Genomic DNA, 15,561 nt, shown 5'->3' with positions numbered 1-15,561 from the left:
AAGTTTTGCTTAGCCACTGGCACATGGCTTTTCTCTCCCAGATTTTGCGGCACGTTCTTACCGCTGCGCATGCGTGATTCTCTCTCCGCCCAAGGAGGTCGCTGATGCGCATGCGGTCGAGTACAGATGGGCGGGGAGGTTTCCGGAAGTCTCTCTTTGAGAAGGGGTGGAGTTGGATGCTCCGCAGTCCTCCCAGGGCCGCTCTGACCTGCCGGTCTTCAACTTCTCGCCTCCTCTCGGCCGATCCTCCCAGAGCGGCCTCTCGGTTCCCGCCCCCTTACTCTCCCAGCGGGTCTTCCCAGGGCCTCTCTGGCCCGAGCATCCCCTAGTCTCTCTGGTCTGGCCTATCCGGCTTGGGAAGGAGGTGCGGGTGGGTGAGCTAAGGGAGTGCGCCTATGGGATCCGGGCCCGAGCGGTGAAGACAGGCTCCGCCCCTGGCACCCGCTTGCGCCCCGCCTCCAGCTGGAGGGGTCTCACCGGACCTACCTGGCTGGTCAGGACCCGCACGCTTTATGGAGGCCTTGCCGGGCCTTAGAACCCTTCGACCCTGGGGACCCTCCCGTCCATAAGGTCTGTTTTGGCCTGCAGCGGCCCGAGTCTAACCCCTGGACACCATTTATGGGGTCAGCCCTCCTATGGGGGCCCGTGTCTATCAGGGACCCTTACGGTCCCTAAGCGTCGACCCCATCCAAAACGACCCTGTACACAGGGCCTTCCTGGGGTGGATAGGGCCCGCCCCTCGGCTTCCAGAGCCCATCAACAGCGGCCGTTCCCTTCGCGGGGACTGCGTCTGCTGGACCTCCCCGGTCTACAAGGCCATGCTACCCCTATAGAGGTTGCATTTGCAGGGCCTCATCCCAGTAGAGGGTCCTCTCCGGGTCTTTAAGGCCCTTCCGTCTCCAAGGAGTCAGTGCCTGAGGCGGCGATGGCCTTGGGCCAGGCTCTGGGTGCGGCACTGGCCCTGGCCTTGGCCATGTTGGGGCCGCTGTCCCCTGGGGCCCTGGCCGGGGACTGCAAGGGGCAGCGGCAGGTGCTACGGGAGGCACCAGGCTTCGTGACGGATGGTGCGGGCAACTACAGCGTCAATGGCAACTGCGAGTGGCTTATCGAGGGTGAGTGGGGCCGCGTGGGTCACTCACTCATTCGCTAGTTCATTCATTTGTGCATCCATCCACCCAGCACATTCCCAGAGCCCGGTTCTGGTCCAGAGCTTTTACTCCAAAATGCAGGACACCCAGGGTTGTAGCTATTCTGAGCCCTGTTCTGGAGGGCTGAAAGTCTGGTGGGGGAGGTGTGTGCAGACCAACCTGGAGCATCGGTGAACGGTATTCTGAGTAATTGCTAAAAACTAAGACTTTTGGTCCAATCACTTGGTTTAGAATTTAAGCTACATGGCTTATCAAGTCTGTGACTCTGAGCAGTTGTCTGAGCATTTACCTTATCTGAGTTTTGACTTCTCTTACCCAAACGGGGGTGACAATAGTAGAATTAAATGAAACCAGGTATTTAACATACCTGATGCGTGGCACTTAATAAATGTTCAATAACAATATTAGGATTATTATTGTTATGTTTAAAGTACTTCAATAAAAACATTTTTTTTTTTAGTCATTCATGTACCACACATATTTAGCACCAGAACATAGCAGAAGACCAAGACACCCCAGTAGTCTAGGACTTCGGGCTTGGAGTTCAGTGGGGGAGACAAATGCATTCACAGACAGTGACAGCTCAGAGTGGTCTGTGATGGAGAAACCCTAGGGCCTGAGAGAACAGGTAGGCTTCCTGAAGATGTCAGAGCTGATCTAAGTGATCAGTGGGAATCACCAAGAGCTGGAAGAAGAGCATTCCAGAAAGAGGGATAGGCCTGTACAAAGACCTCAACACTACTCTTATGGGCTTCTAGACAACAGGGGGGACAAAGTCATTCCTGGGGAGAGGGAAGCCCAGAGAAAACATCTGACTTAACCTGGGATCCTACTGGACCAGGGGCACAGGTAAGAAGTGAAAAAGCATTTCTGGCATGGAAAACAGCCTGCAAAGGCCTGGAAGTGGGAAAGTATGATACTTTTGAGCAGCTGGAAATCAAATGTGCTGAAACAGAGTCCCAGATAATAACCATTGAACCAGAGGTTGTGGGATTGGGAGAAGCCAGGTGTAGGACTTTGTGATTTTGAACTGTATCTGAAGGCAATATGGAGGGAGAAGAGAAGTCCAAACACAGTGTCTAGAAAATTCCAGGAAGGCCTTACCCAGGCAATAGATGTGGCAGTGGCCTCCAAGGAGAGGTGGGGAGTCCTGGGCAAAGGCCAGAGTGATAACAGAGCCTGGGTCATGTAGGACTTCCTTTGGTTGGTAGACTGTGGAGTTTTTTTTTTTTTTTTAATACTTTTCAGTTGTAGGTAGGCCCAATACCTTTATTTTATTTATTTATTTGTATGTGATGCTGAGGATCAGACCCAGTGTCTCACATGCTAGGCAAGTGCTTTACCACTGAGCTACAACCCAGCCCCTACAGAAAAGTTTTGATAAGGGGAAGGGCATGATTTGATTTATGTTGTAGAAGATCTCTCTGACTGCTTTATGGGGTATAGATGAAGGCATGTTTCTTGAGTTAGCATGTCTGCCTGTGGGAACCATTTCTGTCAGACGGCGGGATGAGAACAGCATGAGTGTGCTGGGGGAGTATAAATCATTCTCTGACCCTGAAGATTCCCAAACAGGGAATGGTGGGGCTGGGTATGACGTTAAGCCCCCAGTGTGCTCACTGAGGCACTGCTTAAGGCTGAGGCAGAAGGAGGCACAGGGGTGAGCTGAATGGGCTTAGGGGAAGGTGAAGAATCTGCTGGAAATCATAGAGGAGGAGCCTCTGAAACAGGGTTCTGAAGCACACATAGAAGTTTACTGGATTGGAAATGGGAACAGCCTCTAGTGAGGTGATGTCCCTCAGGATCCCTCTGGGTTTGTCTGGTCTGGCTATGCTATAGACTAGCACTTGAGGAGGGAGCCAGGAGCTGGGGAAGATGGACCTTGAATGTCAGGCTGAGCAGCTTGACCTTTCTCTTGGGGTTGCTGGGGAGCCACATAACTCTCAGGCTGGTTGGGGATGAACTGGAGACTTGGTGTGCTGGTCTCTAGGAGAGAGTGAGTTCTGAATTGGGGCAGGGACTGGGATGTGGTCAAGAGGTGTGTATATTGCAGGGAGATGTTTGTGGAGTTTCACCAGTGACACTTGAGGACCAATTTCCTGGATATTGGGGTGAAGGAAATATCTGGGAGACCTCCAGACCTCCCTTGATCTTCTATCCTCCCAATCCTTGTCACCTCTGAAAACCAGTATCTGCCTCCATATATTGAAAAATCAGTAACCAATCCACTTTTATGCAAAGTTCAGAGTTTTATCTAGGCTTAGTCCTCAGGAGTAAGAGCATCCTGCTTTTGAATAGGGGTGGGGTGGGGTTAGCAGGAGTGGTGTTTTGGGATCAGATTTCTGTGCGGAATAGAGTGGGGACTGGGTGGAAACAAGAGACCTTGAACTTAGGCAGGAACTTGGGGAAGGCAGATGGTGAGCTGCCCTCCAGCAGGCACTTGACAAAGATGTACTTGTGATTCCAGGAACAGAGCTGTGTAGTTTGGTCGAGGCTGGTGAGATTCTGGGAGGTCTGGTTGCCTGGTCCAGCTGAATGGTTTTCTGCTTTCCCCAGGCCATGGGTGGGGATCTGTATGTGGTGGTCCCCAGGGGCTCTGGTCAGAGCCTGAGAGAGAGCTTCAGTAGTCTTCCTTTTGTGCATTTCTGCATTCCAGCATTTGCTGAGCCCTTACTCAGTGCCAGGCCTTGTGTTGGGCAGCACTGGGAAGGGAATTAGGCCCAGGCCCAGGTTCTGCTCTGGGGACCTCATAGGCTGCAGGGAAAGTAGACATGGATGGTCCTGGCCCAGAGTGATGAAGGTTATAGCGGGACATGAGAATCCTAACCCAGCTAGGGGTCATCAGGGAAGGCTTCAGGGGAGGGGAGGGAGGAGAGGGGAGGGGAAGCTTGCTAGCAAGAGGGAGGATGTGTTCCAAACAGCCTGTACAAAGGCCCTCCTCCATAGAACTTTGAACATTGGGGTGATGTGATAAGACTGGGCTCCAAATACCAGGTTAGGGAGCTGAATTTTCTCCTAGGGTGGTGAGGACTTTTGAGAGGAAGGACAGGACCAGATGTCAAGTTGAAAAGACCCATTTTAGGACAAGACTGGAGGCCAGGCCTTGAAGGAGGCTGAATCAGTGGTCCTGGTGAGAGAGGTCAAGGACGAGGGCTGGACAAGCATATTATTGAGCACCCTGACTCTGGGCTGGCAGCTTAGAGATATCATCTTCCTGAATGTTCACACCAGCCATGGTAGGTGAGAGAATTATTCCTGTTTTGCAGTTAAGGAAACTGAGGCTCAAAGCGCTCATGGAACTGGCTCATGAATACCTAACCAGAGGGAGTGGTATATCTGCAGGATACAGATGGATATGCTGATTGGGGGTGGGGGTGGGTAAAGTGACCCAGGGTCCCTCCAGTTGGTCAGGGACAGAGGTGGAACCCAGCTTCTAGTTTCCTCAGCCTTCAGGACTCCTCCGAGCTGCCTGCAGTGTCTCATGAGGACACCTAGTGTAGGATGTGGAAAGAGAGAGCCTTCTGGAATCAGCACCTGGCTGAGAGCAAGATTGGTGACAGTATTAAACTCTTGGTGTGATATGCTAGGCTCCATCATAAGTACTTTATGGGCATTATTGCCTCTCACACAATCAGATGTCAACTGGGGCTGTGGTCACATGAATGCTCACCTGGGCTGCATGTCCAAGGAGCTCCCTCCCAGGGTTGGCTGCTGATGCTGTCCCCATCAGCTGGGGACACTGGCTGGAACACCTAGTGTGGCCTATCCATGTGGCTTTGGCTTTTGGTAGCTTGGCAGCTGTGTTCTGAGACAGTCCATGAGTCCCAAGTAAAAGATGCAAGTCTTCTTACTTCCCAGACTTAGAAGTCCCACAATGTTTTGCTGGTTTTTATTGGTCAAGCCAGACATTAAAGACTCTTCAGATAGAAGGGGTAGGGAGTTAGCACTCACCTTTAAATGTGAGAAATGGCCAAAAAAGTTTGTTTGTTCTGTGATGCTGGGGATGTAACCCATAGCCTTGCACATGTTGGGCCAGTGCTGTATCCCCAGCCCCAGCCTAAGAAGCTACAGGTCCACTATACCCTGCAGTACCATTATATCCCCACTTTATAGATGAGAAACAGAGCCAGAGAAGGTAGGTGACGTGTCCAAAGGCATGTAGCTAGTAGCTCTTCAGTGACAGAGTCAAGATTCGAGCCCAGGCAGATCAATTTGTGCCTGTAACCACCGCAGTAAACAGAGATGTGAGACTCTGGGCAGGGGCAGAGGGGGAACCGTGACACTCCAAGATTAGGCCTTTGTTAAGGTGCAGGTGACTGGTCTTCCCTTGGAAACTTGGCACAGGGAAGTTCTCATGTCTACTAGGGCCTGGGCCCTGACCCTCAGCCTAGCCTGTCTGAAGCTCATGCAGATAGGACGAGCGAGCCATCAGGGACCCCACAACTTTGACCACTGGGCTGGGTTTTCCTCTGCCTGTTAGTTTCCCCATCTGAACAGTGAGGGAGTGTTCAGCCTGATTGCAGGGTTGACATTGTGATTCCTTCTTGGGACTCCTGTCCTTCTGACTGTCACAGCTCTGACCTCCTTGGGCTGTAAGACCAGGAGCTCCTTCAGGGCGGGGTCCAAGCCTGATTCACCCGTGAGCTCCACATCACCTGCAGCAGAATTTGGTGTCTGTGGGTGGGTTGCATGGAGGGATGGGGAGAAGGTCTGCATGAGAACCTGGCCCCTCTGCTCACCTCCCAGCTCCAAGCCCCCAGCACCGGATCCTATTGGACTTCCTTTTCCTGGATACGGAATGCACATATGACTACCTGTTCGTGTATGACGGTGACTCTCCCCGAGGCCCGCTGCTTGCAAGTCTGAGTGGGAGCACCCGGCCTCCGCCCATCGAGGCTTCCTCGGGCAAGGTTGGTGGAGACGTGCTGCATGGCTGCAGCTGGAGGATCCGTGGGGTGTCGGGGAGAGAGGAATGCAGAGGGAAACGAGACCAGGAGGAACCAGGAGGCAGCCAGAGAACATCAGGGAGAAGGACATAGGGACAAAGAAGGTAGAGAGAGACAAAGAAAAGCAGTGGGGTCCAGGGTCCCTGTGGTTGGGTCATCCTCTTGGTCTAGCTCCAGAGTCTACCTGCTATGCCTAGTCCCCTTGTGCCTGCAGATGCTGCTGCACCTCTTCAGCGATGCCAACTACAACCTGCTGGGCTTCAATGCCTCCTTCCGTTTCTCTCTGTGCCCCGGGGGCTGCCAGAACCATGGGCAGTGCCAGCCCCCTGGAGTGTGTGTCTGTGAGCCAGGCTGGGGGGGCCCTGACTGTGGCCTGCAGGAGTGCTCCGCCTATTGTGGCAGCCATGGTACCTGTGCCTCGGTGAGCTGTCCCCAGTTGTGTCCCCCTAGGGTCCTGATCTGTGAAACCCACTCCCAGCTCTGAGATGGGCTCTTGCTCTTGCCTGAAGTCCCCACTCCCCTCTTCTTCCAGATGCTCCCCAACCTTGACTCCAGCCCTGCCCCATACCCACCTGCAGGCCTCCCTTTCCACTTCATCCTCCCCCATATCCCACCCTCACCTGGGAACACTGTCCTCTTTCCTCCCTCCTCCCCACACCTGTTCTGTGTGGCCTTGGGCTCCCTGCCATGCCTTCTGTCCTTTTACCACTGACCTTGGCTCTGAGCCCTTGGCAACTGGATTGTGCCTTGCACCCTCCCTGCCTTGACCCAGGTGGGGGCTCTTTCAGTAGGCTAAGCATTGACCTACCTGTCCTCTTTGTCTTTCTGCCCCACCCCTGTGAGCCCCTCCCTTTTTCTGCTGATCTTCTTTGCTCCATCTCTGCCTTTTCTGATTGTGTCTCTGTGTTCCCTGTTTCTCTCCCTTTGTCTCTTTGTTCATCGTCTCCTTCCTGTCTTTCTTTTGCCTCTCTGTCTCTTTTTCCATTTTCTCCCTTCCTGTCTGTCTCTCTCCTCCTGTTCTGTCCCATCGGCCTCTCTCCGGCTCTGTTTCTCTCTGTGTATCTTCTCTCTGTCTCTTTCTTTTCCTACCTTTATGTCCCCTTCTCCCCAGCCCCTGGGACCATGCCGTTGTGAGCCTGGCTTTCTGGGACGTGCCTGTGATCTGCACCTGTGGGAGAACCAGGGGGCTGGCTGGTGGCACAACGTGAGTGCCGGGGACCCTGCCTTCTCTGCCCGTATTGGGGCGGCTGGTGCCTTCCTGTCCCCACCAGGGCTGCTGGCTGTTTTTGGAGGTGAGCAGATGGGTTGACTAAGTGGGGTCTGGAGGCCGGGCAGCCTGTGACCAGTACTTAAGACCAGCAACCCCTCTGTAGGCCAAGACCTCAACAGGGCCCTGGGTGACCTCGTCCTCTACAACTTCTCTGCCAACACCTGGGAGTGCTGGGACCTGAGTCCTGCTCCGGTAGGGGCCCCTTCCCTGTCCTGGCTGGAGGAGCCTGTCCACCTGTCAAACCCAGCCATGACTCCCTAGAATGATCCCCATCCCCCCACACTCCCCAATCCCTACAACTCGACATAGGAACCTGCTTCTGCTTTTTCTTGCTCTGATTTTCTGTTTCTTGCTTATCTTTATTTTAGTGCTAGGGATCAAGCCCAGGCCTTGCCCATGCTAGGCAAGCACTCTACCACTGAGCTGCATCCCTAGCCCTTTTTAATTTTATTTTGAGACAGAGTCTTGATAAGTCGCTGAGGCTGACCTTGAACTTGCAATCTTCCTGCCTCAGCTTCCCGGGGAGCTGGGATTACAGATGTGCACCACTGTGCCTGGCTTGTTCGTCTTTCTTTTTCTCTCTACATCTTACCTTTTTGTGCATCTTCATGTCTTTCAGTCTGTCTCCTTTTTTGTCTGATTCTTGGTCTTTTCTCTCTTGATCTCTGGGTCTCAGTCTCTCAGAGTCTGTTTCTTTCTCTCTGCTTTTCTCTGTCACTTCTTATGTTTGTCTCCCTGCCTCCTCCCTCTCTTATTGTGCTTTTTGGTCTCACCTTCTGTTTGTATTCGAACGTTTTTGTCTTTCTGTGTCTGATTCTCCTTTCCCTCTCTGCATATCCCTGTCTTTCTCTTTCTCTCTGTCTCTGTCTCACCATCTGTCTTTCACTGTCTCTACATCTCTGTCTTTGTCTGGCTCTTACTCTCTGTGTCACCATCTGTTTCCCTCTCCATCTCTGGCTCCTTGTCTTTTCCCACAGGCTGCCCGTCACTCCCATGTGGCTGTGGCCTGGGCTGGCTCCCTGGTGCTGATGGGTGGTGAGCTGGCTGATGGCTCACTCACCAATGACGTGTGGGCCTTTAGTCCGCTGGGCCGGGGCCACTGGGAGCTCCTGGCGCAACCTTCCTCCAGCTCCTCTGGGCCCCCGGGACTGGCAGGTCATGCAGCTGCCCTGGTGGATGACATCTGGCTCTATGTGTCTGGTGGCCGCACCCAGCACGACCTCTTCTCCTCTGGCCTCTTCCGTTTCCGCCTTGACCGTACCAGTGGGGGCTATTGGGAGCAGGTGATCCCAGCAGGTGGGCGGCCCCCTGCTGCCACTGGCCACTCCATGGTGTTCCATGCGCCCTCCCGTGCCCTGTTGGTTCATGGTGGACACCGGCCCTCCACTGCCCGGTGAGTGACCTACCACTTGACCCCTTTAGCCTAACAGATCCCTGTGTTCCTTTAGTCTGTCCTTCACTCATTCATTACTCATTCATTCACTTAACCCTCTCATACCTTCTCTGATCTTTTGTTCAATCTCTTGGCCACTTTGCTCCCCATAGTCCCACTCATTCATCCACTCATTAAGGCCCTGCTCAGTGTCCAGCCTTTGCTGGGTTACACAGGTAACCCAGAGATGAGCTATACCTAGATCCTGCCCATAGAGGGCACATAGACCAAGTGGCCAGTCTGGGTGTTCGAAGAGCTCTTAAGAGCCTAGAGGATGGAGAGAAGCCCTTCCTGCCCTAGCCCCTGCCTGCCTCTTCTCTGTAGGTTCTCTGTGCGGGTCAACTCCACCGAGCTCTTCCATGTGGATCGTCGGGTGTGGACAACCCTAAAAGGCAGGGATGGGCTTCAGGGTCCACGGGAGCGAGCCTTCCACACAGCCAGTGTCCTAGGCAACTACATGGTGGTCTATGGTGAGGAGGCTTCCCAGTCCTGCCTGTCTTCCAGGAGCCTGAACCAACCCTTAACCAAGGCTCCCTGCATGAATATCCCCACCTCCCCCAGGCTTGCCAGCTGTGCCCCTTTCCTCCTTTCCCAGGGGGCAACGTGCACACCCATTACCAGGAGGAAAAATGTTATGAAGACGGCATCTTCTTTTACCACCTTGGCTGCCATCAGTGGGTGTCGGGGGCTGAGCTTGCCCCGCCAGGAACCCCTGAGGGTGAGTGGCCCCTCTCTTTCCCTGAGGGCTCCTGAGGGTCCTGTCCTCCCCCATCTCCACAGTGAATCTGTACTTGAACCACCTAGGTCCTCGCTAGGTGACATCCTATTGGAGCTGGCCTCAGGAGCAAGCCTGGGCCTGGACTAGGGTATTGTTACCTTAGAGATAGATGGGCGGCAGTCACAGCAGCATCAGACCCAGGTTTCAACTCAGGTCTTGCCGTTTTCCAGCCTCCGCAGGGAACTGCCTAGGAAGCAGTAACTTCTGGGTCACAGTGGGCAAGTGGAAGGACCAGGATGCTGACCCCAACAGCCATCTGCACACAATTGCCACTTAATCTCTGTGCCTCACTCTTCTCATCTATGAAGTGGGGATTATGAGAATGTTATTGGACTGATGTGAGAGCAAATTGAGATGGTGAATGAATTATGAATAATGCTGTGAAGGGCTCAACACATTCATTTGTTTGTTTTCTCTTAAATTTTCTTTATTACCTTCTTTATTTTTTCTGATACACTTTCTTTCTTTCTTTCTTTCTTTTGATTCATTGTACACAAATGGGGTACAACTGTTGTTTCTCTCTTTGTACACGAAGTAGAGTTGTACCATACCATTCGTCATCATACATGTTCATAGGGTAAGATGTTTGTCTTGTTCTGTTATTTTTCCTTCCCCCAGCCCCTACATTGTGTTTCTAATAGCAATGAGGGGCCTGCTATAGGCCAGCAAGCTCATCAGGGAGGGAGTGTGGAGATCCCGCCCAAACCCATTAGATGAGAGACTGTCTTGAGGTTGGGAAGAAAGCCACAAGCCCTCTCCTCAGAAGATGCTGAATGCACAGACTGGGAATGTCATTTCAGGGAACTCTGACTTCCCAGGGGCCCATCTGTTCTCCCCTCCCTACTGAAAAGAAGACAAAGGGCAGAGGGCAAGCATAAGAAAGTAACACTTAAGGGGCAGGAAGGAGGAAGGGTTGGAAGGGAACCCTGTATGACCGTCAGGAATAGCTCAGGCTTTGTGTTCAAGGTCTCTTAGTGTGTCAGGACTCTTCCACCTATCCCTGTTCTTCCCTTCAGCTCATTTACTGGGAGGACCAGAATGTGAAGTTTCTGGAAGCTTCTTCCTTTGCAATTTGTGATTCCCTGGGCCAAGTCCTGTCTGCTTGCAGATTGTCAGAGGAGGTCAGAGGAGGGTGCGGACTCACCATTCACTGACCACTTACCTTTCTGTCAGGACTCCTGGTTTTAAGTGACAGAAACTCAACCCAGTGTTATAAGCAGAAAAGAGAATGTCTTGGCTCATTTGGGTCACAGCTCAAGGCTGGGCTGGAGTTAGGTGCTCACAGCATGGTGTCTCATTTCTCTCTCCATTTCTCAGCTGGATTCACCTTAGTCTCTAGCTGGTTTGTCTTTTGTAGATGGTCACCAATAGCTCTTGGATTATATTCTACTACCTTAAAATGCCCAGAGAGAGAGAGTTCCTTTCTCCCAGGAATTGTTGGAACTGTGTCTTATACCCCTTCCTTGAACTAGTTTCTGAGACTGATAGGCCTGGGCTAAGGACCACTCTTGCCAGAGGCAGGGATAGCGCCATTTAAGTCTTTCGAATTAGTTATGGGAAAGGATGATTTTCCAGAAGAAAATGGAGCTGTCACCAGAGGGGAGGCTGGTGCTGACAGACCTAAGTAGCTTTCCTTTCCTCTCCATTACCCAATCGATGGTGGTTCCATTTATAGAGGAAAAAACCAAGACTCAGAAGTTGAATCTTCTTCCCAAGGCCACACAGCTAGTAGTTGAACCATGATTTCAACACAAGTAAGTAATAGACTCAGGATTTGAACCCAACTCTTTCTGACCTCAAAAATCATGCTCTTTCTGAAAGATGATTTGGGCAGGGGCATTGGGGTTCAGAGAAGTGAGAGAATTACAGCCAGTGTGAAACCAGGCAGGCTGGGAGGGTTTCCTTGGGCAGATGAGGTTAAGGCAGCAATAAAAAGGCTGAGCCAAGGCTCAGGAGTGTCAGGGTAACCCCTGACAAGGAAGCCATGGAAATGGAGTTGGGGGTTTAGGGGTCTCATGTTGTGGTTCTGTATCTTCCTAGGCCGAGCAGCGCCTCCTAGTGGTCGGTACTCACATGTGGCTGCAGTGCTTGGTGGCAGTGTCCTGTTGGTGGCTGGGGGGTACAGTGGCCGGCCTCGTGGGGATTTGATGGCCTACAAAGTGCCCCCCTTCGTGTTCCAGGCACCTGCCCTGGATGTGAGCACTGGGGTGATAGGGAGAGGGTGGCTGGGTGAGGAGGTAGCACGGTTCCCATGGGTGAGGGAGAGTGGGGATGGTGTCTCTGGGAGTGGCCATGAGAGGAGGGAAGGGGATCCTTGGGATTGAGGGAAGAGGAGGAGATGGAGGGTCCGTAAGCTGGGGGAGGAATGGTTGGGGTCCTCGTAGTATTGAGCAATCAGGGGTCCCTAGGATGATCACAGTGAGTGAGGTGTTGGGAGGCAGGCCTCAGGTCTGAGTAGCTTCGTCCTCTGTCTCCGCCCCTTCCCTACAGTACCACTTGGACTATTGTTCCATGTACACAGACCATAGTGTCTGCTCCCGAGACCCTGAATGCAGTTGGTGTCAGGGGGCCTGCCAAGCCGCGCCCCCTCCTGGAACCCCCTCAGGGGCTGTGAGTGACTGCCCTAACCCTGCTGTCCCCTATCAAAGAGACATGTCCTCAGCTTTCCTCTGCCTAAACCAAATGGTCAGGGACCTTCCCCTGACTGGGAGACTTGTTTTCACACCCAAGATCCTAGTTCTGGCCTCATGACTTCTAATCCCTGACCCTTTGCCTCCCTGCCAACCTGATCCTTTGAGTCTGTGACCCTGTCCTGGGCATTCCCTGTCTTTGATCTCCACATTCCAATCCTGCTTTCAATTCCCCATTCTCCAATTTCCTGGCTCCTTGTACCTAAGACCCCTGTATCTATAGTCCTTCCCTGTTCCTTTGAGCCCCAGTGGACACTGAACCCTGTCCCGTCCTCTCCTTGCAGTGTCCAGCTGCCAGCTGCCTGGGCCTGGGCCGCCTGCTGGGTGACTGCCAGGCATGCCTGGCCTTCAGCAGCCCCACAGCCCCTCCCCGGTGGCCTGGTGCCCTGGGTTGGTGTGTGCACAATGAGAGCTGCCTCCCTCGACCTGGTGAGTGTCCAGGGGCAGTGGGCGAGGGGTGGCAGAGCACCCCACACTGATCCCCCAACACCCCATACCCCTGTCCTCTCAGAGCAGGCCCGCTGCCGAGGAGAGCAGATCTCAGGCACTGTGGGCTGGTGGGGACCAGCACCTGTCTTCGTCACATCTCTAGAGGCCTGTGTCACCCAGAGCTTCCTGCCTGGCCTGCACCTGCTCACCTTCCAGCAACCACCCAATGCCTCCCAGCCTGACAAGGTAGGAGCCAGCTGGAGCCTGGGGTGTTGATGTTCCAGGGCCTAGGTTTGTTTTTTCAAATGGATCTTGGTGGTGTGTGTGTGTGTTTTGGTGGTACTGGGGGCCCTGCACTTAGCTTAATGTGCACTTTACCACTGAGTTATATCCCAGCCCTAAATGGAGCTATATCACCCTAAAAGTCTTTTCATTTAAAGGTCTGATTTAGCTAATGAAAGAACATATATGACTAGCTAGGGTGGGGCATGCCAGTAATCTCAGCTCCTCAGGAGGGTGAGGCAGGAGGATCACAAGCCTGAAACCAGCCTTGTCAATTTATCAAGACCCTGTTTCAACATAAAAAATAAAAAGGGCTGGAGGGCTCAGTGGTGGATGCTTGTCTGGCAGGTGTGAGGCTCAGGGTTCAATCACCAGTACTGCAGACCAACCCAACCAAACCCCAAATCACACACTAATAGAATTAAGCATGTACTGTGTCTGTCACTTGGAATATTAGGCCTCAGCTTGGAGAGACTTAGGTGGGAAGGTGACATGTCGTGTTGGGGAAGAGGACACTGAAAGGGCCAGTTTTGGAGATTTAATGTGACCTGGAGATGAGTGGGAGCTGGAGTCAAGTTGGGCTTTAGGACCCTATTTGTCTAACATCCAGGTTTGTGTCCTGACTCTTCTTCCAGAGGGATGGTGGGCAAGCTGCCTAACCCCTGTTCCTACCTCATTTTCTCTTTTGCTAAAATGGGGAAGGAGTTTGTATTGATCAGCCTCCTTTGGCTCTGATATGGCCTGGAGGGTATAGGGACTTGGGATTAGTTCAGAGAGGGACTCACATGTTCACCCCACCTCTGGCTGCCATAGGTCTCAATTGTCCGCAGTACAACCATCACCCTGACACCCAGCCCAGAGACAGATGTATCCCTGGTCTACCGTGGCTTCATCCACCCACTGCTGCCAGGGGGACCAGGTGGGCCGGGGACTGAGGACGTGGCTGTGTGGGCCCGGGCCCAACGCCTACATGTCCTGGCCCGAATGGCCCGCGGCCCTGACACAGAGAACATGGTGAGGAAGCCTGGGACATTTGGGGTGTTTTCGGTAAATGAGGGGCTGGAGGTGTGGTGCAGGGAATTTGTGGTTCCAGGGGAAGACTGGGGAGAAATCAGAGGCTTGGGATGTGTCCTCAGTAGAGGAGGACATCATTGGGGTTTTCAACTGTGAACAGGATTTGGAGAAGGTGGGGAAGGTTTGAGTTACCAGGTCAGACTTCCCTGGGGAGGAGTTGGGTCATTGGGTGACTTGGGGGTACCTTGGAGGTTGTCAGAGCCTAAGGAGCTCTGAGGCCTTCTTCCTCTTCCCAGGAGGAGGTGGGGCGCTGGGTGGCACAGCAGGAAAAGGAGACGAGGCGACTGCAGCGTCCAGGGTCTGCCCGCCTCTTCCCACTGCCTGGACGAGGCCACAAGTACGCAGTGGAGATCCGGGGTCAACTCAACGGTTCAGCAGGCCCTGGGCACAGTGAGCTCACTTTGCTGTGGGATCGGACTGGTGTGCCAGGTGGCAGTGTGAGTGCCCAGCCCAACTTCTAAACTCAGATTCCCTGGACTTCCTGAACTCCAGGCTACAGGCTATTAATTCCCTGGACCCTGACCTCTGACTCTTAACTCTTGGCTTCTGAACTCTGGACCTTACCTTGAACCCTCCTAGACCCTGACCTCTGCCCCAGACCCTGGCCTGATCCCATATTGTGATTCCCTATAGTGCTGATTCCCTGTAGTGCTGGGGATAGGACCCAGGGCCTCAAGCATGCTGAACAAGTGCTGTTTATATACCCCAACCCAGGTCCCATATTCTGACCCCTGTTCACATTTTCTGACTCTTCCTGCCCTGATCCTTGCTTTCCCTACATTGACCTCTTGTCTCTAGGGTCCTTGATTCCCGTTTGCCTGTTGATTTCCTATGCTGACTTTCCGTTCTCCTAACCCTTAATTACAGTTGTCAGTTCTGAATTCTGACTCTTCCCGAAGCTTGGCTCCTGACCTTCATGTCACCTTTCCAGGAGATCTCCTTCTTCTTCCTGGAACCCTACCGCTCCTCAGCCTGCGCCTCCTATTCCTCCTGCCTGGGCTGCCTGGCAGACCAGGGCTGCGGTTGGTGCCTGAGTAGTGCCACCTGCCACCTGCGCCAGGTCGGGGCCCACTGCGAGGATGATGGGTCCGGCGGGTCCCTGTTGGTGCTAGTGCCTGCTCTCTGTCCACTCTGTGAGGAGCATCGCGACTGCCATGCCTGCACCCAGGTGCTCACTGGGCTCAAAGTGGGGGTATCAAGATTGAGGCAGCCAGAGTAGCCCACTGAGACACTGAGACCCCTTGAGCTGACACGGGGAGCCAAGGGCACCTGGTGGTGAAGGAGCCGACAGTTGGGGTGGTTGTCCTTTGTGTATGGGGAGGAGCCAGGTGGAGAAAGGAGGAAGTGGGCCTGGAAGGAGGGGTACTGGGGAGTCAGAGTGTGCCCTGTTGCAGGGGACCAAAAATGCAGTTGCCCCCATCTTCCCCAGAAGGAGACCACTGTTCCAGTGACTGGCAGGGGACAGGGCTCCAGACTTCTACCCCCCACTCAGCACCAAGAGGAAGTGCCTTT

The 15,561-nt window shown here is 53.4% G+C and overlaps 1 protein-coding gene across 1 annotated transcript in view; it reads left to right on the top strand.

The window, feature by feature from the left end:
• The first annotated feature begins 221 nt into the window (after positions 1 to 221).
• The window catches only part of Megf8 (multiple EGF like domains 8), a 40,569-nt gene continuing 25,229 nt past the window's right edge, over positions 222 to 15,561 (top strand). The window contains exons 1-15 of the mRNA XM_047527384.1: positions 222 to 1,112; positions 5,895 to 6,058; positions 6,309 to 6,515; positions 7,206 to 7,386; positions 7,468 to 7,556; positions 8,342 to 8,757; positions 9,121 to 9,266; positions 9,392 to 9,514; positions 11,615 to 11,769; positions 12,065 to 12,184; positions 12,549 to 12,693; positions 12,776 to 12,939; positions 13,789 to 13,989; positions 14,286 to 14,486; positions 14,981 to 15,217. Of these exons, the coding sequence (XP_047383340.1) occupies positions 926 to 1,112; positions 5,895 to 6,058; positions 6,309 to 6,515; positions 7,206 to 7,386; positions 7,468 to 7,556; positions 8,342 to 8,757; positions 9,121 to 9,266; positions 9,392 to 9,514; positions 11,615 to 11,769; positions 12,065 to 12,184; positions 12,549 to 12,693; positions 12,776 to 12,939; positions 13,789 to 13,989; positions 14,286 to 14,486; positions 14,981 to 15,217 (2,736 nt within the window). The 5' untranslated portion in view covers positions 222 to 925. The remainder of the gene's footprint in view (positions 1,113 to 5,894; positions 6,059 to 6,308; positions 6,516 to 7,205; positions 7,387 to 7,467; positions 7,557 to 8,341; positions 8,758 to 9,120; positions 9,267 to 9,391; positions 9,515 to 11,614; positions 11,770 to 12,064; positions 12,185 to 12,548; positions 12,694 to 12,775; positions 12,940 to 13,788; positions 13,990 to 14,285; positions 14,487 to 14,980; positions 15,218 to 15,561) is intronic.

Source organism: Sciurus carolinensis, chromosome 16 (genome assembly GCF_902686445.1).
Source record: "Sciurus carolinensis chromosome 16, mSciCar1.2, whole genome shotgun sequence".
In the NCBI taxonomy this organism is placed as follows: Eukaryota; Metazoa; Chordata; class Mammalia; order Rodentia; family Sciuridae; genus Sciurus; species Sciurus carolinensis.
This window is presented reverse-complemented; position numbering and strand designations above follow the sequence as displayed.